This window comes from Xyrauchen texanus, chromosome 33, assembly GCF_025860055.1.
Source record: "Xyrauchen texanus isolate HMW12.3.18 chromosome 33, RBS_HiC_50CHRs, whole genome shotgun sequence".
Lineage (NCBI taxonomy): Eukaryota > Metazoa > Chordata > Actinopteri > Cypriniformes > Catostomidae > Xyrauchen > Xyrauchen texanus.
The window spans coordinates 24398377-24423015 of NC_068308.1; the positions used below are offsets into that span (position 1 = coordinate 24398377).

At 38.0% G+C, this 24639-nt stretch overlaps 1 protein-coding gene across 7 annotated transcripts in view; it reads left to right on the plus strand.

Moving 5' to 3' along the window:
• Positions 1-24639, plus strand: part of arhgap12b (Rho GTPase activating protein 12b) — a 97528-nt gene that overhangs the window by 13982 nt on the left and 58907 nt on the right. For 6 of the 7 annotated variants that reach the window (XM_052103314.1, XM_052103313.1, XM_052103317.1 and 3 more), the window contains one exon: positions 1070-1829. In XM_052103314.1, the coding sequence (XP_051959274.1) occupies positions 1146-1829 (684 nt within the window). In that variant the 5' untranslated portion in view covers positions 1070-1145. Of the gene's footprint in view, positions 1-323; positions 343-1069; positions 1830-24639 lie in introns of those variants that run through there. The other variant, XM_052103315.1, reaches the window with a different exon arrangement.

Here is a 24639-nt window from a genome sequence, read left to right on the forward strand (position 1 = left end):
AACCTGGAAAATTTTGACAAATCAAGGGATTTGTTCTACTGCAAATGTCCTTATTGTAGCTGCCCCAGTACCTTGTAAACATGACTTTGTTTGCAGATTTATAAAAGCCTTTTTTGTTTTGCCTCTCGGAAGTTACATACAGTCAGCCAATCAGGTTAGAACATTGCCATTTTTGTGTGCAGTATTCATCAGGCACTTCGTAAACAGACTGTGGGCGTTGCCAGCTAAGGCTGAGACTAGAGACATGAGGGATTGTTGGCACTTTGCACCTTCTTGTACACAAGGGATGAAAGAACAAAGGAAGAGAGAGTGAATCAAGCCGTTCTTTGTATCTGACCCTAGGTTGTTTGTCATAATCCATCATTTCTAAGCTCCATTTGTGAGCATGACAGTGTATATTTAACCCAGGAATGCTTAAGGGGTATACGAAGGCAAAGAGATGTATGTTGACAGTGGAAGGCTTTGGCATCTGTTAGCAACACTCTGGAAAATGTCAGTCAGTTCAAGTTCTGTCATTGTCATTGTTTGTCTGTGTGTATGCGTTTGGAATGAGAAAGAGAGAGTGAGCACTGTTCCTTGAGACCTGTCATTGTAATTTGATCATTGGATTACTGATATGTTGGTTGCCATGGCATCCTCATGCATGATTGGGTTACCATGAGGCTGCCCTCAATGCTGGAATGGACAATAACACTTCTGCAGGAATATTTCACCCAAAAATGAAAATTCTGTTCATCATTTACTCACCCTCATATTGTTCCAATCCTGTCTGACTTTCTTTGTTCAGTGGAACTCAAAAGGATTTTTAGGCAGATGTTAGATATTAGGCAGATTGTTTGGGGGCGAGAGTCTTAACATCTTAGCTTAACATCTCCTTTTGATTTCCATGAAAGAAAGTAAGTTCTAGAAGTTAATGAGGGTGAGTTAATGATGACAGAGTTTTCAATTATGGGTGAACTATACCTTAATGTGCTTGTGTGTATGATAATGTTCTCATTTACTTTCCATCAGACCCTTTGTGTCTTTTCACACCCTGCTAACAATCACTCATTCTTCTCTCTTCCTGCAGAGTCATGTGGACACATAACGGCAAGAGATGTGGATCCAGACAGATTCAGTCTTCTGAATAACGCACAAACAAAGTCATGACGGAACGGGATGGGCGTTATGATCTGCCCATTGCTCCGGGGCAGGTTTATATTGAGGTGGAATATGATTATGAATACAAGGCTAAAGACAGACTCATCTCCATACGACAAGGAGAATGCTACATGTTGGTCCGTAAAACCAATGAGGACTGGTGGCAGGTTCGTCGGGAGGAGGGCACTAAGGCGTTTTACGTGCCTGCTCAGTATGTCCGGGAGGTCAGACGAGCCCTCATGCCACCGCCCAAACCTCACGCTAAACCTCCCAACGTCTTAGAAATCGGGCCGTGCCGATCATCAAACGAAAATCTCAACCAGCACGCTCCCTCGGAAAGGGCGAGCTTTGGGCGCCCACCTCCTTCGACAACTCCGTCCCCATTGCCAGGGCAACAGACTCCACCTTTGTTGTTGCGGGATACCAATCAGAACGCAGGGATGAAAAGCGTTGTTGCTGAGCTGGCTCTGCTTAACAACAATCATCATAACTTTCACCATGGCAACCCTTCACTGCCACAAGGACGGGCAGAATCTCCTCCAAGAGAGCAAGGTTGCCAGGGGAAACTCCCAGGAGGGTTGTTGGTGGACACGGATGGGAGCGTGTCACCAGGAAATGGGTTGGAAAAAATGAGAAATGACTCTGAATCTGGAGATGATCTCAGCAGCAGCTCTACCGAACACATGCAGGTAAGAATGAGTGACGTTCACCCTCTACTTCTTCCCCTCCCATGCTCTCAAGCATTTTTTCCTCTCCCTCTTAAACGTACTCGTGCTCTCTCATCATCATTTTCAGTGTTGTCATTCTACGCATTTCCAGCACTAATGTTTACAGAAATGTCTACATCCCTTGACCGCGGTTATCTCATTTTATAAAATACTGTTCCAACAATTACTACAAGGCTAATACAACCTTCCCTCAGTTTTAGCTCTGACATTTAAGGATCCTCTCCACTGTCAGATTAAATTGGAGGCTGTAGTGTTTTCACTCCTCCTTTTGGATCCATCGTTTTCTGTTATGTTACACTCATTTAGCAGGAGATTGTCTTTCCTCTTGTCTAGTGATGCACTGAAATGCAGGGTGCCAGAATGGTCTGAAATGGCCCTGAATGTGCTGTTATTCAAGAGAGCTATCGCTTCATTACTTTTGGGAATGTAGACTTTAATAGGCAACTAGGAAACGCAAATACCAACAGAATATTTTCATGCATTTTAAATTTCACCACAGTGTGCTTTCATAATCTCCTTTGAGTGTTTTTGTGCTGTTGTGATCTGTTGTGGAACACACATACAAACACTATACAGATATCAATTACATGTTTAATTACAGTCAATTTATATTTAAACATTAGCTACTGTTTACATCTTTTTGCATTAAATTCTGTATTTTCGTCATGTCAGTGTCTCTGTTACTTGATTTTAAAGCTAGGGTGTGTAATCCAGAGAGGCTTTGCAGTTAGCGAGCATAGAGCCCGCCCTCGCTTCATTTTTTTTACATTTTATGCATTTGGCAGACGCTTTTATCCAAAGCGACTTACAGTGCACTTATTACAGGGACAATCCCCCCGGAGCAACCTGTAGTTAAGCGCCTTGCTCAAGGACACAGTGGTGGTGACTGTGGGGATTGAACCAGCAACCTTCTGATTACCAGTTATGTGCTTTAGCCCACTACGCCACCACCACTCCTCTTCAGAGGTGCCTCCTCTTTCACACATGAACACACACACACACACACACAATTCTGCTTTTAGCACGCTCTTGATCCAGAAGTTTTTTCATTGTAGAAGTTTCTAACACGGTCTTTTCTTGTTTCCTTTTACTGGTGGTTCAGGAGGAACATAAGATAGCTGCGGTTCTCCTTCCATTCTCATGCTCGCTCTGTATAGCGTCAAGGAACCCGCGCTGATGACGTGTGATTGTCTGTGCGAACAAGTTGTGCGGTGGAATGCAAATATGGATTGACAGACAGGAAGGACATCCTATCATTACATTCGGACCGAATGAATGATTGGTCGATCATTTAAAAAATAAATAAAAATTATTTACATTTACACCAGCTAAATAATTGATTGCTATTAGGATGTGAAGAGACTTTCAACCAGTATAACAAAAACAATTTGCACACCCTAGCTTTAAAGTAACAGTTTTGTTCAAATGTTTGGCTTTTTTTCTCTTTTGGCAGAAAACTGAAAATGACATCCCTACTCTACTGTATTCTGCAATGGTCATAAGGTCTGATTAAGAAAGTGATTGAGGCCTTATTGAGATTACAACATGCACATTGGCCAAATTAATAGTTTAATGAAGAAATAAACCAAATGACACAAACACACACGGACAGCTGCCTGTAAACGTTCTCTGTGGCACCACCATCCACAGTCAGCCTTCATCCCTCTCGGAGGCTTGATTAGCCTGATAATGGACTGGGTGTGTAATATCATGATCCGCCCTCTGCCCTGTCACACTGTGCAACTATCTTCATCAAACAGAACTGCTTGAATGATAATTTTCAAACAGATCTCCTGAATACTCCCCCAAGGTGTCATTGGTTGGACAGTCAGATAGTCCCACCCCAGTGTCAGTGTTGCTGGGTCAGGCTGGCCGTAATGCTCAAACAAACAAAGCAATATTTTTGAGAGTGCTACAGAGTCAATGTGTTTACACTTTTTTGGGGGGAAAAAACAATGAATGTTTTACTTACAGTTGTCTCTGCATATTAAGCTGAGATAGGAGAAATAATTCTAATAATTCTTTTTGCATGCATTGTATTAAAGGGATGATCTGAGTTGCAAATTGATACATGAAATACATGAATTATGTTTATTCAGTGAATAAGAGGTATCAAGTGGCTCCTGGGGTTCATGAAAGTATGTACCAAGAAGTTTTTGTATGATTTAGATTGTTTTTTGGATCCTATGGTGCCTCGTGTGAAATTGGATGTTAAGTCTTTGTTGCTAGCCTCCTCCATCAGTTCCATCAATCCCCCATTTCTCTTGCCTCTGGGCAAAAAGAGGGTGCTGCTGGGGGAACAAAGGGGATTGTGGGAGAATAGAAAGTAGGTCGTATCTGACTGGATTGTGTTGTTGCCCCCTTTTTTATTTGTCTGAGTCAGTGCATTTGTGATTGAGATGGAAAGATGAACATTTGGTAATTTGGGTCCACTGGGTTGGACAGCCATCGGATTATCACCATGTGAAAGGACAATAGGCAAGTTTCTCTGTGGGAGTTTTAAACTTGTAGTTTATCATGTATGCTGATCTGATCTTAGGATGAGCTTTAATATGGGGGGATGAGGGGGTAACACTGGATTTGAGAAAATGTATAATTGATCAGCTAGATTCTAGAGTTCTAGCCACTTCCTGTTGCTTTCCAGTAATGAGAGAAATCACAATATTTCTCAAAATCAGGTTCCAGACTGTGGCTTAACCACTCACACATACACTTTTAAAGGAACATACAGTACATTGGGCCCTTGAGGGATTTGTCAGTGTCAAGCTCTGTCCATCAGGGTTAGCTGCTAATACTAAACCATGTGATTACTTAATCAGCCCTGTGACACCAACTATCCATTATATGACCCCTCAAAGCTATCATTTAGAAAGAATATTTGATTTACTTTGACTGTCTTTATAGTTTAAATGTATATTCTGTGTTAATTTTTAAGTTCTATCAACAGCATCTTTGGCATTCTGCCTGCCCACTTATTCAGCCATCTTGGTTCTGGAAGTATTTTTCCCATCATGTTTTCCATAGGGATTTATTAGACTACTTCATAAAAGAGTTCTAAGCCATGAACTAAACCAACCAGCTCTGAGGTGAATCACACTATTACAAACTTTGATTTCAAGCAAAAACATATAGTCAGGACCAGTGTTGGGCAGTAACGTGTTACTAGTAACGCATTACTGTAACACAGTTACTTTTGACAGTAACTAATACTGTAACGCATTACTTTTTAAATAAATTAACTCCGTTACCGTTACCATATGGTGCGTTGTCCGTTACTTTTTTAAATTAATTAATTTTGGCTGAAGTGTAGCCTACAGCCTAACATGTTTACAGCTGCGACTCATTGTAGGATTGGCGGATGCCAACCACTGTAAACACGCAGACGCACTGTGGGCGTGTTTCCGTTTATTCAAGTATGCGCGACAGTCATGGCGAGTCAAGGCGAGAGCAAGACGAGTTTTTCAAAGTGGAAATATGCTCATTATTTCACTTTAGTTGAGCATAAAGACAAAAATCTTTTAGTGAAATGTAAGCTGTGTCTTTCTGGTTCGAATGTCCTATCTACTGCTAAAAGTAGCAACTCCAATCTGTCGAAGCACCTCCAGAAACGACATGCCTCAACAAAGCTAGAAGCTAACCCGGTGTCAGTGGACACACTCAAAGTGAGTCAAGCCCCTCCAGCCAAACAACAGCGACTAGATTTTAACCGGACTGTTATTAGCCACAGCCAGGGACAGATCAACAAGGCTATTGCACGGTATGTTGTTGAAAACATGCAGCCTGTTTCTACTGTAAATATATGTCAATAATAGCAGTTTTTTGGTGCTGAGTTTCTCGAAATTGATTCTGAATAATTCAGATTGCTTTCATTTATTTATTTCAAAATGTTTTGTTATGTTGTACATTGTTAATAGTTTTCATACTTAAGCTGTGAAAGGAAAATTTTTAAGGGCTCAAAACAACAGCTATTATGATGCAGAAGCCACTTTAGTTTTTGATTCTGAACATATTATTCAGCTTGTTTTGTTATTTATTTCAGAAATCCTTGTGATATATTCAGTTTGTGCTGGTCTGACTGAAATAAAATAGTGTTTAAAAATTACTTTCTGTTTAAGTCAGTTTTGTGTTTGTATAGAGTAAGACCATAACGCATAAAAGGGTTAATTGGAACATTAATGAACGTTCTTTAAAAAAGTAACTAAAAAGTTACTTTTAACAGTAATGCATTACTTTTTGGTGTAAGTAATCAACAAAGTAATTGAGTTACTTTTTTAATGAAGTAACTAGTAACTGTAACTAGTTACTATTTCTTAGTAACTAGCACAACACTGGTCAGGACATTAATAATGTGAAAAATTACTATTACAATTTGAAAACAATTGTAATAGTAATGTCAATGTCAAAACTTAAAAGAGTTCTCATCAAAAAATCCTTCATGTGAAGCAATGACAGCTTTGCAGATTCTTGTCATTCTAGCTGTCAGTTTGTCCAGATACTCAGGTGACATTTCACCCCAGCCATAGATGTGGCTGTCTTGTTGGGCACTTCTCATGCACCTTACAGTCTAGCTGATCCCACAAAAGCTCATTGGAGTTAAGATAAGACAGCTGAGGACATGTGAGGCATCAATTTCTCAAACTAGAGACTCTGATGTACTTATCCTCTTGTTTAGTTGTACATCTGGCCTTCCACCTCTCTTTCTGTCCTTGTTAGAGCCAGTTGTCCTTTGTCTTTGAAGACTGTTGTGTAGACATTTATATGAAATCTTCAGTTCTCTGGCAATTTCAAGCATTGTATAGCTTCATTCCTCAAAACAATGATTGACTGATGAGTTTCTTGAGAATGCCATTTTTGACCTAATATTGACCATAAGACATGTTCTATTGCATACTGTGGCAACTCAAAAATAAACACAAAGACAATGTGAAGCTTCATTTAATGAACCAAATTAGCTTTCAACTGTGTTTGATATGATAGCAAGTGATTTTCAAGTACCAAATTAGCAATTTAGCATGATTTCTCAAGGATAAGGTGTTGGAGTGATGGCTACTGGAAATGGGGCCTGTCTAGATTTGATAAAAAAATACTTTCAAATAGTGATGGTGCTGTTTTACATAAGTAATGTCCTGACTATACTTTGTGATAAGCTGAAGGCCACTTTAGTGAGTAAAAGTACTAATTTCCTTCTGAAACAGCAAAATCTGTACATGAATCCAAACATTTGGCAGCCAGTGTGTGTGGAAAACATGTCTTGAGTGTTATACATTTGCATATTGCCTACCTTGTTTTACTGATAACAATGTTAAGGCCATGCTGAATGTGTTCCCCTGCTTGTGTAAGTAAGAGTCTGTGATACATTATTTATTTTGAGATTGTGTGGGTTTGTTTTTGTATGGGGATATGTTATGAATGTTAAAGGTCTTCAGAAGTCTTACATTTTATTGTAGAAACTCTGCAGCAACCCTGAACCCTGTTAAAGGTTTATAAGTTACAAATAATTTCCCTTATGGGAAAAATGTATGAGAAGTCAGGGCTCCGGACTGCAACTAAAATGGTCACAAATGCGACCAAAAATAATTGATTGAGACAATAATTTAACATCTAGTCACCATTGGCAACAATCGGGTTTTGTGTGATCATATGCGGTTTCTTCAGATATCATCTTGTGAGTTATTGAATACATTTTTAGAGGGTGCACCACTAGTATGTCTTGTGCTGCTTTTCATCTGCTCTGTTGTGATGAGCTCGCTGGTCACTCACTGCACACAACAACAAACCCAGCATGAGAGTGTTGTGAACAAATTACTCTTTTGAACCGGGTCTTTTTCATGAATCACCCAAACTCAGGAGCTCAGGTTAGCAGTTTGAATCAGATTCACTTCTAGGACTGCAGACATTACAAAAGAAGAGTCCCACGTGTTTTATTTATTTATTTATTTATTTATTTATGTATTCTTTATTTAACCAGGAATGTCCCATTGAGATACGGGCCCTCTTCTTCCAGGGAGTCCTGATCAAGATGGCTGCACCAACAATTTCACATAAAAAACACAATTATACATTTTAAACAACAATAAATAGTAAAAAAAATCATACAAGCCATACCATTCAAAAATTATGAAAAACAGCAGCATGATTCCTTCAGTACACATTTTAAAATACTTTTAAAACATGTAAAGATGTAAGTGATTCTAGACCAGGAGTCGGCAACCTTTTTGACATGGAGTGCCAATTTTTATTTTCCTGGTCAATTGCTGCTTATCATAAATGGCTTATTTTTCATTTCAAATAATATTATCAGCATAACAGTTTAACAGAAAATTTGTGCAAAATGATTATGATATGCTCATGATCCTCCATGTGAATTTTCACAAACCTGTCCTTTTGTACAAAATGAGTTAACACAGTTAATGTCACAAATGTGATTATTTGATAATTGATCATGAAATTGTGTGGAATCTTAAATATTTCTTATGTTATGAATGTATATTTTTCAAAATCACACCGAGTTAATCATAGCACGCAAGCAACAGTGAGAGATGACCAGGCTATTTTATTTATATTAAGTTTTTGCACCTGCATTCAAATCTACATCTTGATGTAATCCATCATCCATAGGTTTTTTTTATGTTTACTAGACTTTGGATGATGTTAATTTAAATTAATTATGGCACTATTTTTAAAAACTTACTCACCATGCAATATTTTTTCATATTTTATATATATATATATATATATATATATATATATACACTCACCTAAAGGATTATTAGGAACACCATACTAATACTGTGTTTGACCCCATTTCGCATTCAGAACTGCCTTAATTCTACATGGCATTGATTCAACAAGGTGCTGAAAGCATTCTTTAGAAATGTTGGCCCATATTAATAGGATAGCATCTTGCAGTTGATGGAGATTTGTGGGATGCACATCCAGGGCACGAAGCTCCCGTTCCACCATATCCCAAAGATGCTCTACTGGGTTGAGATCTGGTGACTCTGGGGGCCATTTTAGTACAGTGAACTCATTGTCATGTTCAAGAAACCAATTTGAAATGATTTGAGCTTTGTGACATGGTGCATTATCCTGCTGGAAGTAGCCATCAGATGATGGGTACATGGTGGCCATAAAGGGATGGACATGGTCAGAAACAATGCTCAGGTAGGCCGTGGCATTTAAATGATCCCAATTGGCACTAAGGGGCCTAAAGTGTGCCAAGAAAACATCCCCCACACCATTCCACCACCACCACCAGCCTGCACAGTGGTAACAAGGCATGATGGATCCATGTTCTCATTCTGTTTACGCCAAATTCTGACTCTACCATCTGAATTTCTCAACAGAAATCGAGACTCATCAGACCAGGCAACATTTTTCCAGTCTTCAACTGTTCAATTTTGGTGAGCTCTTGCAAATTGTAGCCTCTTTTTCCTATTTGTAGTGGAGATGAGTGGTACCCGGTGGGGTCTTCTACTGTTGTAGCCCATCCGCCTCAAGGTTGTGCATGTTGTGGCTTCACAAATGCTTTGCTGCATACCTCGATTGTAACGAGTGGTTATTTCAGGCAAAGTTGCTCTTCTATCAGCTTGAATCAGTCGGCCCATTCTCCTCTGACCTCTAGCATCAACAAGGCATTTTCGCCCACAGGACTGCCGCATACTGGATGTTTTTCCCTTTTCACACCATTCTTTGTAAACCCTAGAAATGGTTGTGCGTGAAAATCCCAGTAACTGAGCAGATTGTGAAATACTCAGACCGGCCCGTCTGGCACCAACAACCATGCCATGCTCAAAATTGCTTAAATCACCTTTCTTTCCCATTCTGACATTCAGTTTGGAGTTCAGGAGATTGTCTTGACCAGGACCACACCCCTAAATGCATTGAAGCAACTGCCATGTGATTGGTTGATTAGATAATTGCATTAATGAGAAATTGAACAGGTGTTCCTAATAATCCTTTAGGTGAGTGTATATATATATATATATATATGAGATGAAGCTTTTGACACTTAGGAAAATTGAGGGACTTTGTGTACACAACTACCTTGTTTACACAACTGTTACACAAGGTACAAAAATCAAGAAGGCAACACACTACTATATGCATACTGTACTTTATGTAAATATCTGTAATATAGATTCTGAAGGGCTAAATAAAGAAAGCTTATCTCTTGTATTTGTATAAATTATGAAAGGGGTGTGAACATTTGAGACAAAGGAGAATGCTAATGTGTCTTCTCCACTATATATACTGTTATTAAACCTCCGATTAATTGGCTATCAGCTGTCTTCCTTTTCTTAGGATTTCATTTCATGCCTCCCCTTTAAACAATCCAAGTGAATGTATTGACAGTTCAAAATGCATATTTTTGTGGATCAAAATAATCCACAAGACTCAAGTTGGCAAATAAAGTTAATCTGAACCCAAACGATTTGTATTTTCTGAAACAAAAAGCGTAAGCTCTTTGGTAAGGTCACGCATCGCGTGAAGAAAGCAGGAAGCACGTCATTGTTTACAAGAGAAACTTGCACAGACCAAGCAAAGTTCACAAACCAAAACAGTCCAAAACTATTTCAAAACAATATAAAATAAAAATAAATCATTTCCAAATAATAAAAAAAAACATTACTGCAGTAAATAACCATCCTTTATTTCAGTGCAATGCATTTGCATTATCTACTTGTGCTTTTTCTTTAGCAGAAATATATAGGCTATATGACTGTCACGAATTCAAGCCACACTAAGTGCGAGAGCGTTTACTGAGATTCACTGAGGTCAGTGGTACAGGTGATATCACAAAGCTTCACAAACTTATTTATGCAGGCAGTGATGAGCGAGTGAATTGAGTGCAGGTGCAATGAATTAGAAATCGGGTTATGAGGAGGAGCACTGAGGGAGGTCCAGAGCCTGAGGGAGGCGTGACAATGACAACGTTTTCACACATACATGAGTTCTTTGGAAAACAGCATGGGCACAGCCGATGAACTCCGATATCGACCCTTTGTTTCTTTCGATGGTCTGAAATCCTCAGGGGTAAAATGTTCACTGCACACCCTCCAATATTTGAGAGAATGTAGGGGTGTACTGATATCCAGGTTCAGCACGATAAGCCAGAGCTTCAATCGCTCATGATCATGTATAGGCTATTGATGAAACGTTTATATTTTTCCCTCCGTGGAAAAAATGTAGGAAATTAAATCCTAAAAATCTTAAATGTTTTTATTTTTGGGCGAACTATTCCTATAAAATTTCTGTTAAGGAGCCAATTGCTCCGAAGTAATTTTTTAGTCTGGAGCCCCGAATTAGATTTAAAAAAATAATAATTCTACCCCACTGTGACATTCTCCATCCTGACTTGGATGCCCCCTCGCCATTTTTGAACGATCCTGTGCTCTCAAAGGGTTGGGTTCCAAATTTATTTCCAGAATGGCCTAGAAGGTGGATTTAGAACTCCAATTTCTCACCTTTTTCTATGCCCCATCTTTATCTTTACCCCCCAAAAGCAGATTTGCACAAAAACACATACTTTCCTTCTCTCAATCTTTTTCTGTCCTCCCCCACCCCTTTTGCTGTTGTGGGGTTTAATTTGTTAGAAGCGTTTCCTTATTTCATTTTATGATGGGTTACATTTTTTTTTAAATAAGCCAACATAAGACATACACGCACGCTTGACTAGGGGATTAGTACCATGTCACCTTTCTAATAAAATATTCTGAATAGCTTTTATAACAGACAGCTGTACAAAAATGAATTCAGCCCCCTCAGTTGGGTGTGTTCCTTTGTGAGCAGTCATTGTCTGCAGTCTAGATTATACTTCAGCTTGTATAATGTGTTTCTATCTCTGTGATTTTGTGTGTACATGACGTCATTGATTATTTGAATTTAGACTTCTGTCTGCAAACTTATGCAACTGTGGTTTTAGGTTGAAGACATGTTACTATTGTAGCCTTACACATATGTCCCTGTTTTTTTCTATTATTCCTAAAATACAGACATCCTTGAGGCCTCTCGGATTATACACGCATGTTCTCACTAATTTGCACGTGTTTTGAAGACGCTATTATATTCTTTCAGAAATTCTTTGTTGTTCTCAACTGCATAATGTATTGAATCATTGATGCTTTTGTTAAGCTTACATTGTGACAAGCTCTGTTTGAACCCAGAAGAGTGTTTGAAGTGTGTGTGTGTGTGTGTGTTCTGCGTCGGTCCAAATCCTGTAGCTCCTTCCCTGCATTGACAGTAAAGGAGGCCCTGAGCATTCTTCTCATTCCTGTCCCAGCACACACACACACACCAGTTTCAGTGGACTAACCCAATAAAGGCCTGCCAATCCTGATGGGCAGAAAACAGCACAGCTCACCCTAATCTAATATTTACTGAAGAATCAAAGATCTCTCTCTCCCTGTCCTGCTGTCTGATGTTTTTCCTGTCTGTCTGTCTCTTTCTTTGTCCAAATATGGACCTTTGGCTGAAAGATTGCAGTGAACATGGTGTAAAATCGATGTGTGTGTTTGTGTGTGTGCGTGTTATGTGTGTGTGTGTGTGTGTGTGTGTGTGTGCGTGTTTTTGTGATTTACGAGGACAATTTTGTAAGTTACAAACTGGTAATTACAAGGTTATTATGCTATAAATGTGATTTTATGAGGACATTTCTAGTGTCCCCATAATTCAAATCGCTTAAAAATCATACTAAACAATGTTTTATTGAAAATGTAAAAATGCAGAAGGTTTTCTGTAAGGGTTAGGTTTAGGGGTTGTGTTAGGTTTAGAGGATAGAATCTATAGTTTATACAGTATAAAAGTCATTATGTCTATGGAAAGTCCTCATAATGATAGGTAGACCAACATGTGTGTGTGTGTGTGCGTGTGTGTGTTGGGGCGGGATAGGATCTCTATAAAGGTTCGGTACTCATACACTGTGTCTATGCATCTCTCTTACACATTCTTTCTCTCTGCTGTCCATGAGCACAGCTGAGATGCTGTTGGGACAGAATGTGTCCAGTGGGTGAGGTAAGTTTACAATCACACTCACGCAAGCACACTTTTACTATGTAAATGGGGACATTCCGTTGTAGACTTCTAGTGCTTTTATATTAAGCTAATTATAATGAATGTTAATTAGACTAACCCTAAAAGAAAACCGTTTTTATTATAAAACCATATAAACTTTATTTATTAATCATTTTTCAAAATTAGGGAGATTTGGTCAAATTTAGCTCACTTTTGGTGAAAATGTTGTCCTTAAACTATAGATAAGTATGTACACACACAGATGATTTAACTGGTTTCCTTGTAATCTGTCTTTGTCCTGCAGTAATGTATCTTCATGAGCATGTTTAGGATGTTAATTCACCATGTTAATTTGATTTTTACATGTCTGTATATTTGGCCTTAATTATTAAGGCCAAGACTTATTAATCCGTTATTAAATATTATATTGATTATTATATCCTTATTATCCAAGATTAATTATTAAATCAATTATTTTATCCTTATTCAGTTAAGGATAATCTACATGGAAGAATGGCACTCATATTTAAAACACAAATACTTCTTTCCATTTTGCATTTGATTGAAGTGTATTGGTTTGTGCGTGTGGTGTTTTGCTGGTGTAGTGAAATCATGGCAGTTGACTGCGGCGGTTTTCATTCGTTACTCATAAACAAATTCCAAATGTTTGGAATGGAATACTTGCATATTGCTGTACAGTAAACTACTGCCTGCTTTAAAAAAAATACATAGAAGAGCAAGTTAAAAGTTTTAAAAATGTTCATCATGTTATAAAGGCACAATTTTCCCCTCTTTACTATCTTTGCCACCCACTTTTTATCTCCCTAACTCATTTAAACCAATTCAGAGCAATTGCAAGACCTCCTGTAACATTTTGCTGTGAGAAAGACCAAATCGAACGCATGAAAGAAAGAGAGAGAGAGAGAGAAAAACAAAACAAAACTGTATGCCACTGACTGAACCTGTCCCTCACATGGCTTTATGACCTTTTGATGATGTAGGACATTATCATAGCACTGATAATGAGGAATGGCAAATTGAGGAATGGAAAAATCCCTCTGACAAAAGCACTCATGGTCTACGGGGCGTAGACCATGAGTGCTTTTGTCAGAGGGATTTTTCCATTCCTCAATTTTCTGAGCCAAATTTGCATCAGAAACAATAGTTAACCAATGGTGTAGAATGATCCAGAGTGATCTACCCACTGTCCACACACAAACAATCAACCTTCCCACAAATCAAAGTTTTACAGTGCTCTCGGTATAACTTACACATGGGTATGTAAACCGATAAACAGACTAAAAATTTACACATACTGTGTGGTCAGCAAAGGGGAATTCCCTGCAAGTACATTGATAAAAATTATTCACAATAGTATGAGGCACCGATTTCTTACCAAGTCGGATGAGTTATTAACCCACCAATGAGAGACGCTTCCCTCATGTCCTTGTAGTAGATCATGATGTGCCGTTTGTTCTGTTATTCCAAAACTGTATTTTTGGAGCTTTAACTCCTAACCCAAACCTCATGCCTAAATCTAACGATAAAGAGTAACCTTAACTTACCCAGAGCATAAACATTTACATTATTAATGTTAAAAGGTCTGATGTGTAATAGTGAAGCATATGCGATTGGTTTATGTATAAATCGTACATTTCCATATTAATTGGTATGAATTCGCTACCTTGTAGTATTGAGACTAAGGTGACAAATCTTAGCGAAGGAGTAGTTAAATGAATCTCACAAAACCTGTCAAGGACATGTTCAAGTCACATTTCACCCAAACATCAAAAGAAATATGAAATCATATTTTGCTTAATGAAAAAGAAAACGGTTTTAGGAATATTAAGACTTTTTGCATTGTGACTTTTATGAGAGTTAAACATTCTCCCCACCCCCAATTTCTCATTGCTGTAATGCAAAAAACTAAACAAAAAAAACTAAATCAAATCACTCATTAACTTAATTTGAGGAGAATATTGATACTCTGTATTATCTCAATTGTAAAGGTTTTTTTTTTTTTTTTTATGTATGATGGTTTTTATGTATGATGGTAGTATTTCTTGTGCTGCCTCAAAATCTAAAAGCTTAATGAAAGGAAGCCAATTTTTTTGCATCAAGTCTTTTGCATTTATTAAGCAAAATGGCCCCCAAAATTTGTATTATTAAATATTATTATCTACCAACAATCATGCCACAGTCCAAATATCTGAGATCACATTTACTGAATTTTCTGATCCATATCTACGTTATTTTATGCACTTCACTGCTGCGACACGATTGGCTGATGAGATAATCACATGGATGATTGTTGGTGCCAGATGGGCTGGTTTGAGTATTTCTGTAACTACTGATCTTCTGGGATTTTCACACACAACAGTCTCTAGAATTTACTCAGAATGGTGCCAAAAACAAAAAACACTGAGCGGCAGTTCTGTGTACAGAAATGCCTTGTTGATGAGAGAGGTCAACAGAGTATGGCCAAACTGGTTCAAACTGACAAAGTGTACGGTAACTCGGATGACCGCACTGTATGAATGCTATTCTGAGATGCGGGTTGGTGCTGTTTTGATGGCACAAGGGGGACCTACACAATATTAGGCAGGTGGTTTTAATGTTGTGGCTGATGTTATGTATATGAGAGAGTAACACTACAAGGAAAATAACTTCACTGCTTTCTGGATATTGCATTTGGCCAGTGATTTTGTTAGTGTACATTATTTTCTGTCTTCTGTAGCCAGAGCTTTTACTTACAAATGCATTCACTTTCTAACAGCTTTTGTTACTGTGACTCAGTCAAGGCTGAAGGACACAGGAAGTAACTACTGAAGAACCTTTGTCTGCAGAACTTCCTCTGACCACTGTCTGTTTGCATTTTCAGTATTGCTGCTTGTGTTTATATTTGGGTGACAGTTTGTGTCTGTGTGTGAGAGACCTTTGACCTTTCAATGTACTTCCTTTAATACACAGATAACTAGGGTATTATAGATAATATTGGCAGTGAGATACATTGTGTGTTTTGCAAAGTTTGCTGCTTCAGTATTTGTAGATAATTTTTTCACATGTTTCTATGATATACTGTAAAACAATGATAAGCATTTCATGAGTTTTAAAGGATTTTATTAGCAAAAACATTCAATATAGGCAAAGAATAAATATTTTCAGTGTTGGCCCTTGTTCTTCATAACCTCTGCAATTCACTCTGGCGTGCTGGATATGATTTTTGAGCAGAATTGTGAGAGAGCCCACTTCCTTGGATGAAAAGCAACCCCACACATAGATGGTCTCAGGATGCTTCACTGTTGGCATTACACAGGACTCATGGTAGCGTTCACCTTTTCTTCTCCGGACTATTGATTTTCCAGATGTCCCAATCAGTCAGAAGGGGACTTCATCAGAGAAAATATCTTTGCTCCAGTCTTTTTCTGTTCAATCCTTGTACTTCCTGCAAAATTTCAGTCTGTCCTTAATGTTTTTCTTGGAGAGAAGTGGCTTCTTTGCTGCCCTTCTTGACACCAGGCCATTGTCCAAAAGTCTTCGCCTCACCTCACTCCTTGAAGTTCTTGATGATCTGGTAAATGGTTCTTTCAGGTGCAATATTCTATGCAGCAATTTCCTTGCATGAGAGGCCATTTGGATGCAAAGCAATGATGTGTGCATGTCTTTCTATTGCGGTATCCATTGCTAACTAGAACACAATGATTGTAAGCACTTCGTCCCTCCTTTTATAGCAATCAGTCTTCTCTTATAATCCAATCAGAATGATAGAGTGATTTCACCTGACTAGTTCTCGTAAACACTTTCCCAGGTGCTGCTGATATGATTAGTGAAATGATGTTAGCTGGTCATTTTGTGCCAGGGCCAAAAAACAGTGAAATTTGGGTTTTTGTGAAAGTTAATTTGTTTTGGCCTGTGAAGCTTTTTGCAATTATTTAAAATATATCTGATCACTCTGCACAATAATCTAGAAACAATGTGAATCAACACCACAACAACTGAAGCAGAAAACTTTTCAAAACATAACATTTATGTCACATCCAGTACTTTTGGCCACGGCTGTACATCTGATATGTTGTTCGTGAGTAGCTCTCAAATATTGCGCACAGCGTGAAGGCTTAAAATAGCCGCGAGTGTGTGTGTAAACAGAGCAGCACCATTCACTGATGCGCTGGAGCTGCTCGTGCATTTTATATATTTACTTATAAAACATGTCCTTTTGTGATTCAAAGAGCTATCGCACATCTTCAAGTGGCTTTGAATAAAATGCAAGAGTCGTTTGAACTACTTTAATTGTGTTTTTATGGTTCTTTTATGTAATTGTTTGAGCTTGATCGTATCAGATTTGGATTGGGCTCGTCGGACCGATACCCGATCCGTCTAAAAGCTTCAGTATCGGTGCTGGTACATCCTACAGATAACCCAGTTTTAACCCCTACCCTCTTGCATCAAATCCCTGTTTTCCCAAAAGCATCTCTGTTTTTGTGATTGTTTGATGTTCAATGGTTGACACTTGTTGCCCTCAATTGTTTACCGTAAGCTGTGGTTTATAAATGTGCTAATCTCACTATTACACAAAGAAGCTTTTGAAATAACCCAATATCAATAGCATACAGACCTGATGTCTGATCAGTTGGTCACATACTGTAGTGCAGATCTGGATTGTGTTTACATTTTTGTGAGAGACAATTTAATACAGGTTATGGTAATGTAGATCAAGGGTTCTCACCTGGTGGATCACAGGACAGCGGGGAAGAAACAAAGCTAAAAGCAAATAAAATTAAACTAAACATATAAACCTGCATATTAAGGATAGCAACATAAACAGACTTAACATCTTTTAAAAAGAAAATGCTTCCCATATATTTTATAGTTGACATCAAAGTCAGTATGCCTTTCTCCTCTTGGGGCCACTTAACTTGTTTAATCACGAAGGCCGTTGATGGCCTTGTGTTTTCAATTGTTTACATTTAGCACATGTGTACAGTATCGTTGTATGAAGTAACCTGGTCAACCAATACACCATTTAAAAGATCTAAGGCTGCAGATTCCTTCCATTTAAAGTATTGATCAATCTTAATGACTTTCTTTTGATTTCTTATTTTGTGTAAAGAGCGCACAATAGACAACACAACAACAAAGCAGGCAGTCCTTACCTTGTTTGTGTTATATCAATGTAAAGTTTGATCTAACAATGATGCCTTCTGTTAGTCCGTAACACGATATCCATTGTAAATCTTTGCCCAAATACACGCGAACATGTATAAAAATCCATAGAACTTCCATTGTTTACATCATGAAATCCAGAAAACACAATGTAGTCTTCCATTTTAATGGACAAACTATATGTGTCATACATGCCCTTCAATAAAACAAACCATATAAATGAGTTTAGTAGAGTGTCTGGAACAGCGTGTGTTACACCACTGATGTTTTCTGAATAAAACATAGTTTTAGAAAATAGCTCATGAGAAAAGCCAATTCTGATGACGTCTGTTCATGCGTAGGCAAATTTGTTCAGTTAAAAAGATCTGCAAATAGCACTCTAGAAGGTTGTAATTTATAAGGACATGATAGTTCGCATAAAGTATTTAGTCATTTCATAAGTGAGAACACTTCTCTTAGGAAGATTAGAATGTGCACGCTCGCTGTGATACCTGCAGTCTCCTTGACAATGCTGGCCTTTTCAGAAAGGCACAGACAAGCACTTATAGATAAAGGCTTACAGAAAGCTAAATTTTGCTAGTATCACCTTCAAATTTCAAACATAGATTGGTAAGACTTAGGACTTTAGCTTGTTATGTTTTTAGGTGTCTATACCACAGCATTGTTTATTTTTTTTAATAAGTGTAAAATATGAATTTCTTATTTTTTTTTCCTTTTGTGTTTACATTTCTTTATCTCTGTATTATTAACAGATTGAGTAATTTTTAAGATTTTATAGTAAAATCTCAAGTGTTAGCTTTCTAAAAATACCTTGATTATGTGTGTAGTCAGAGGGACTCATGAGCAGTAAACCTTTTTATTTTGGATATGTCATTTACCCCGTTCTTCACCAAAGTGGGGGTGCCTAAAACACAGACAGCAACTTTGAAAACCTGTAAACTTTCATCTGTGTGATGAGAAACAAGAGAGAGTAATCCTGAAAAAATCTGCTTGTCTGATCCTGTTTTATCTTTCTTCCTAGTCAGTTGGTTTTGAGACCCCAGTCAAAGATTACTCTCACTGTCCTCCCCGTTGCCCCTGGTTCGTTTAGTGTTGAGTGGTTCCAGGTGTTGGATTTAACTTTTACCTTTTTTAACTTTACCATTCTGAACAGCATTGTGGCTGAAGTGGAGTCATTCAGGTACCTTGGCACTACCATCTCACAGGACCTAAAGAGGGAGACCCACATAGACTCAATTTTGAAAAAGGCCCAGCAGAGGGTGTACTTACTTCACCACAGGCGCTGCTGATACAGTTCTACTCAGCAGTCATTGAGTCTGTCCTCGGCACTTCTATAACTGTCTGGTTTGGTTCAGCGACCAAGTCAGACATCAGAAGACTTCAAAGGATTGTTTGGACTGTTGAGAGTAGGGCTGGGTATTGTTTAAAAAATTCCGATACAGATATCGTGACTTCGATACGGTTCCTAAACGATGCTTTTTTTTATACCAATTTTATAAAATCGGTTTTAACAAGATTACAAACATTACCTAAAAAAAAACTTTCATTTCATTTTTTCAGTTTGTTGACTTTTTTTACAGACTCATCTCCTGAGCCTTCTGGTCTCTTCATGCCAGGGTCGACGGGGGCAGAGGCTATAACATTAATGTGAAGAGGAAAAAAACAAAACAAGAAAGCTAAACTGTTAATTCAGCCAGCCTTAAGGATATCAACGGTTTAACAAGATAACTAGTTTAATGAGAGTTAAACTCAATCAGTTACTGTCAACCTTTTTTAGCATCGATTTAGCTAGCTATCTATAGCCATACATCCAAAGAATATCTAACGTTACGTAGGTCCCAGTTTATAGGACTATGTCACTGCGCACAGAAACATTAATTTAACAAGTACGCAAGCATGTACCACTACAAGTTTTTGTTTGTTGGTTTGTTTGCTAAACGTTAACCTACCTGTTGGAGTCCCAGTCATAGCGCTGCTGCATTCATCAGTAGTTTGAGAAGGACTTGTGGTGGGCATGCTGAAGGAAGCTCTGTGGCAGGATGCTGAGAGGATGACTGCACCGGCTCGGTCTTCTTGCAGTCGAAGACTGACCCCTTAGGTATTGAAATTTGGTACCGAACGACAATATTTTTTTTTATACTCCGATAGTTTAGAGGCAATTCGGTCGGTGCCTAAAATGTATCAAACTCGATACCCAGCTCTGGCTGAGAGGATTTTTGGCGCTCCCCTACCCACCCTGCTAGAACTGTACACATCCAGAGTGATGAAAAGGGCTGGTAAAATCACTCTTGACCCCATTCATCCTGCACACTTCCTTTTCAAACTGTTGCCCTCTGGCCGGCGCTATAGAGCACTGAGCGCCAGAACTGTCAGGCACAGGAACAGTTTTTTTCCTTCAGGTTATCCATCTCATGAACAGTTAAAACTGCCCCCAAATACTTTCCCTTTTTGCCAATATAACCATGTGCAATATTCTATCGTTCCATTACTACTTTATATATATACTATTTCCACTCACATCCTTTTTTGCTCCAAACACAACCCACCCCCCATTTTAAAGCCTCTTATGGTACCTCCGTAAATGCGAGGGGGTTGGGGGCAGATAAAAAAAAAAAGAACTGGATTAAGGGGAGTGGGACACACATACACATACACATACACATACAATCACTCTCTGTACAAGTAAGCAACAAGATTTCATTAAACTCTTAGCATTTCTGGCTGTGTGTTTAGATTTGGGCTGAACTTGGTCCTCTTTGCTTCAGTCGATTTAGTTTACACCAGGTACCTGCCCAAAAATGGTTCATGTTAGATCTATTTGATCTCCTTTTACTCCTCTTTTACACTTTATTGTTCTTTATGGAGAGGTTAATAATATATCTTTCTTCCTCTGTGCACTGTGTGAAGCAGTGCTGTCTGGTTGTTCTATTGGAAAGAAAGAGATGGGTAGATGTTTGTGCCAGTAAGCAGTGGGTGCCCCAAAATGCCCCTTTATTCTTGCACAGAGAGAGTCTATAGAGCTGAAGCAAACACTCAAAGAGCCGCTTGTTTTGTGGTCTGTCCCTCTTACAGGATGTAGTACATTTGCCCATTTTTCCGTAAGTCTTGATATGAGACTGAGAGGTGCTTTGACCATGTGAATGTATAAAAGGTAACTACCAAGAGACCTCATGAAATCAAAATTATTTTATAGCTTTTTGTCCATGTCTATTAGCTTTGACAGGAAAGAGAACTATGCTAGTCAAGCCATTTCATGGGGTCTTTTATTAGGCCTACATATGCAGCATGATCATATGGGAAGTTGGCATGTCTTTTCCAAGAGTTCCAGAACTCTAGTATGGGCCACATTATGCCGAATTACCGATAAGTAATAATGTTTGCATAATCGATTCAGAGTTTGCATTTCTCGCTCTAACATGATGATTGTGATGATTATGTTTGGGTTGGGGGTACGGTTTATATAATATGCCTTTCTTTCTTTTCACTGTATTACATCCTGTACAGCTGGCTTTACAACTTGTTTTCAGTGCTCCTTCAAGGACATTACACCCGGAAAAGGGAGCTCACATGTTCCCATATGCCCAAGAATTTTGGTAAGCACAGACTGATTTTACCTATATAAAAAGTCAACCCACTGTTTCCGACTTCAATGTGAGATTAGTCTGGTGTATGTGCTTGGAATTTCATGCTGTGTCATTGTAATCAATTAAGCACCAACGTATTAATACTGAAGCCCATACACATGCTCAGAGGGACCAAAAGCTCATTCATTTTCTGTGACAGTTTTAGATGTACCTACAAAAGAATTGCCAGCAGAAACATTCAGTTTAATTGGAATTGATCGTCTGCTTTAAGCCTCAGGTCCTGGAGCTGCTCATTGAATCCAAGTCCACTGCAGGGAAAGTGCCTATAGACAGAGAGAATGAGACCGCAGTGGTCTTCTCTTCAAAGGACTGAATGACTGACAAAAGCCACATTATCAGAGATTTGACAAGGGGGTAAAGAGTCTCCATGCCTTTTTACCATTCAGTTACATCTAAAATACTCCCGGCCAAAGGGCAACAGAAAGAGAATGTTAAAGCAAGAATTTGAGACAGCAAAATGTGTGGGTGGGACAAGGAGTGAGACCAAACAAGAGAGGAAGAGGATGTTTTAAAACACCACATGAGACTCAACAAATTCCTTGTCTTATTAGAAAACATTGCAGAAAGCAGTAATGTTGTGATGTTTTATCTTTACTGCATTGTATTTTGATCTGATTTAAGGGATAGTTCACCCAGAAATTTTAATTAAAACTAATTTCATAATTCAGTCACTTACTAGGCAGAGATGTTAGATTGAATGTCACTATTCATTTTCATTGTATTAAAGGAAAAACAAAACATCCAATGAAGGTGAAGATTGACTGAGGCTAACATCTCCACATTCAACGTAAGACGGAATGTCAAATGGGTTTGGAACAAAATGAGGAGGAGTGAATAATGACAGAATTTTAATTTTTGAGTGAACTATAAACCTCTGATGCCTCTATTGTTGCAGTCACAGCAAAGTCCCTTTCAAGGCAAGTCAGTGCTCTCGGTTGCCGACCGTCATCTTGGGAACGCTCTCGGTCAGCACTCTCTACAAACGGTGTACAGAAAAAACAAAACAAAAATAAATAATTTGAAATTTTTTATGGGTGGGACGATATGTTTATCTCAATATACATTTCGATGTACAAAATTAGGTTAACAATTCAATATAATCTCGATAGGATAGAACAACACTTAAATTAAAAACTATGACAGAAAATGTAGCTTGTTTTTTTATTAAAATGTTTGGGTGAAATGATAATGATAATTTCTCAGCAGAACACACATAAAAGTTCTTGAATACACATTATAAATGCTAAAATTTCAAATACTAAGGGCTTCTCCTATACCTTTCTCTATATAAAAAAAGATTACAAACAAATGAACCTTAAAAAACAATGGTGACATTCAGGCTGATCAGGTACAAAATGAGCAAAATAACTGAACAGAACCTGTCCTGAAAAATATGACAGGTTGCTATTAAAACTCCTCTATAACATGTGACAGCTGTACTAGTTTCTACTCCTAGCCTAGCTCAGGGACATATTTTTGTACCGCATCCATGCTATATGTTTATTTGTACTTTTTGATCAACAACTGAAAAGAACAAAGAGTATATTAAAAGACACATTATTCAATGAAAGTGGATTGTCTGGATCTCATCTTTGTTGTTTTAATCTCAAGCACTATTTAACTAAACAAGGTGATTTTTCAGGTATTCCAGTACTTAAATATCTAAAAGCTAATTTCAAGTAATTCATGGACCTTGTGCAAACCCTATATATTGTGTAGATTTTGATGTTTGACGGGTCATTTTATTTTTGATCGCATGGACTGATACAAATGTTGCAGATTTCGAAATATCGAATTCTACGTCTATATTGTTGTCATTTAATTTGCTTTGCAATATTTCTAAATACAATATATTGTGTATCTCTAAAAGTTTGCATAGACTTGCATAGACATCAATCCAGAAGTAATAATTACTGAAATAACTACAGATTAGTTAATGGACAAAAGTTTTGGGTCACTTGCCTGAAAAGTTTCTCATGATCTTAAAAAATCTTTTAATCTGAATTTGTATGCTTAAATGCTTAAATGTTGAAATTAGTTTTTTAGACAAAAATATAATTGTGCCAAGATATTAATATATTTATTTACAAAACAAAAATTATATTTAAAAAAAAAAAAAAACATGTTTTTGAAATTGATAACTTGGACCGAATATTTAAGAAAAGTAGCCACTAAGTGCCCAACATATAGATGGGAACTACTTCAATACTGTTTAAAATGCATCCCTGGGTGATACCTCAAGAAGTTGGATGAGAAAATGTCAATGTCTGCAAATTCTAGGCAAAGTGTGACTACTTTGAAGATGCTAAAATATAACATAGTTTTTATTTATTTTGGATTTATTATAGTCACAACATAATTCCCATAGTTCCATTTCTATTATTCTATATTTTTGATGACTTGGCTATTATTCTAAAATGTGAGAAAAAAAAATGTATTTAGAATAAGTGACCCTAAACTTTTAAATGGTAGTGTAACTTTTGTGTTTTGAGGATATTTCATTCACTTGCAACCAACTGCCTCAAATAAAGTGTTCAGGAAACCTGACGCAAGTGGTGCTGAAATTAATTCACCTTTAAAATATCTGTCTGGCTTTTCAAACATAAGAGCTAGATGGTGTACCATCCATCTGTAGGGTGAACATAAGCTACATGACAGCTAATGCGGAAGCTTTTAGTGAATGCCTCTCTCTCTTCCGCATTTAGTCACTCTATCTTCCTCCGATAATTGAATTTTCAGGTCTAGGGTGGAGACGCCTGGTTGCTCTGCAGAGACCTGTCTTATCTGTCTGTGCCAAAAATCAGATGTGCTACTGAACACACTGTCACAACCAACTGTCCTTTACCCCTCATTTCCCCACCATCTCTCACTGAGGCACCTAGATGGGAAAGCTGTTCCCACCATGCTAGAATATTCATTCAGTGCTGTACTGCTCTACAAAGCCAAAATGC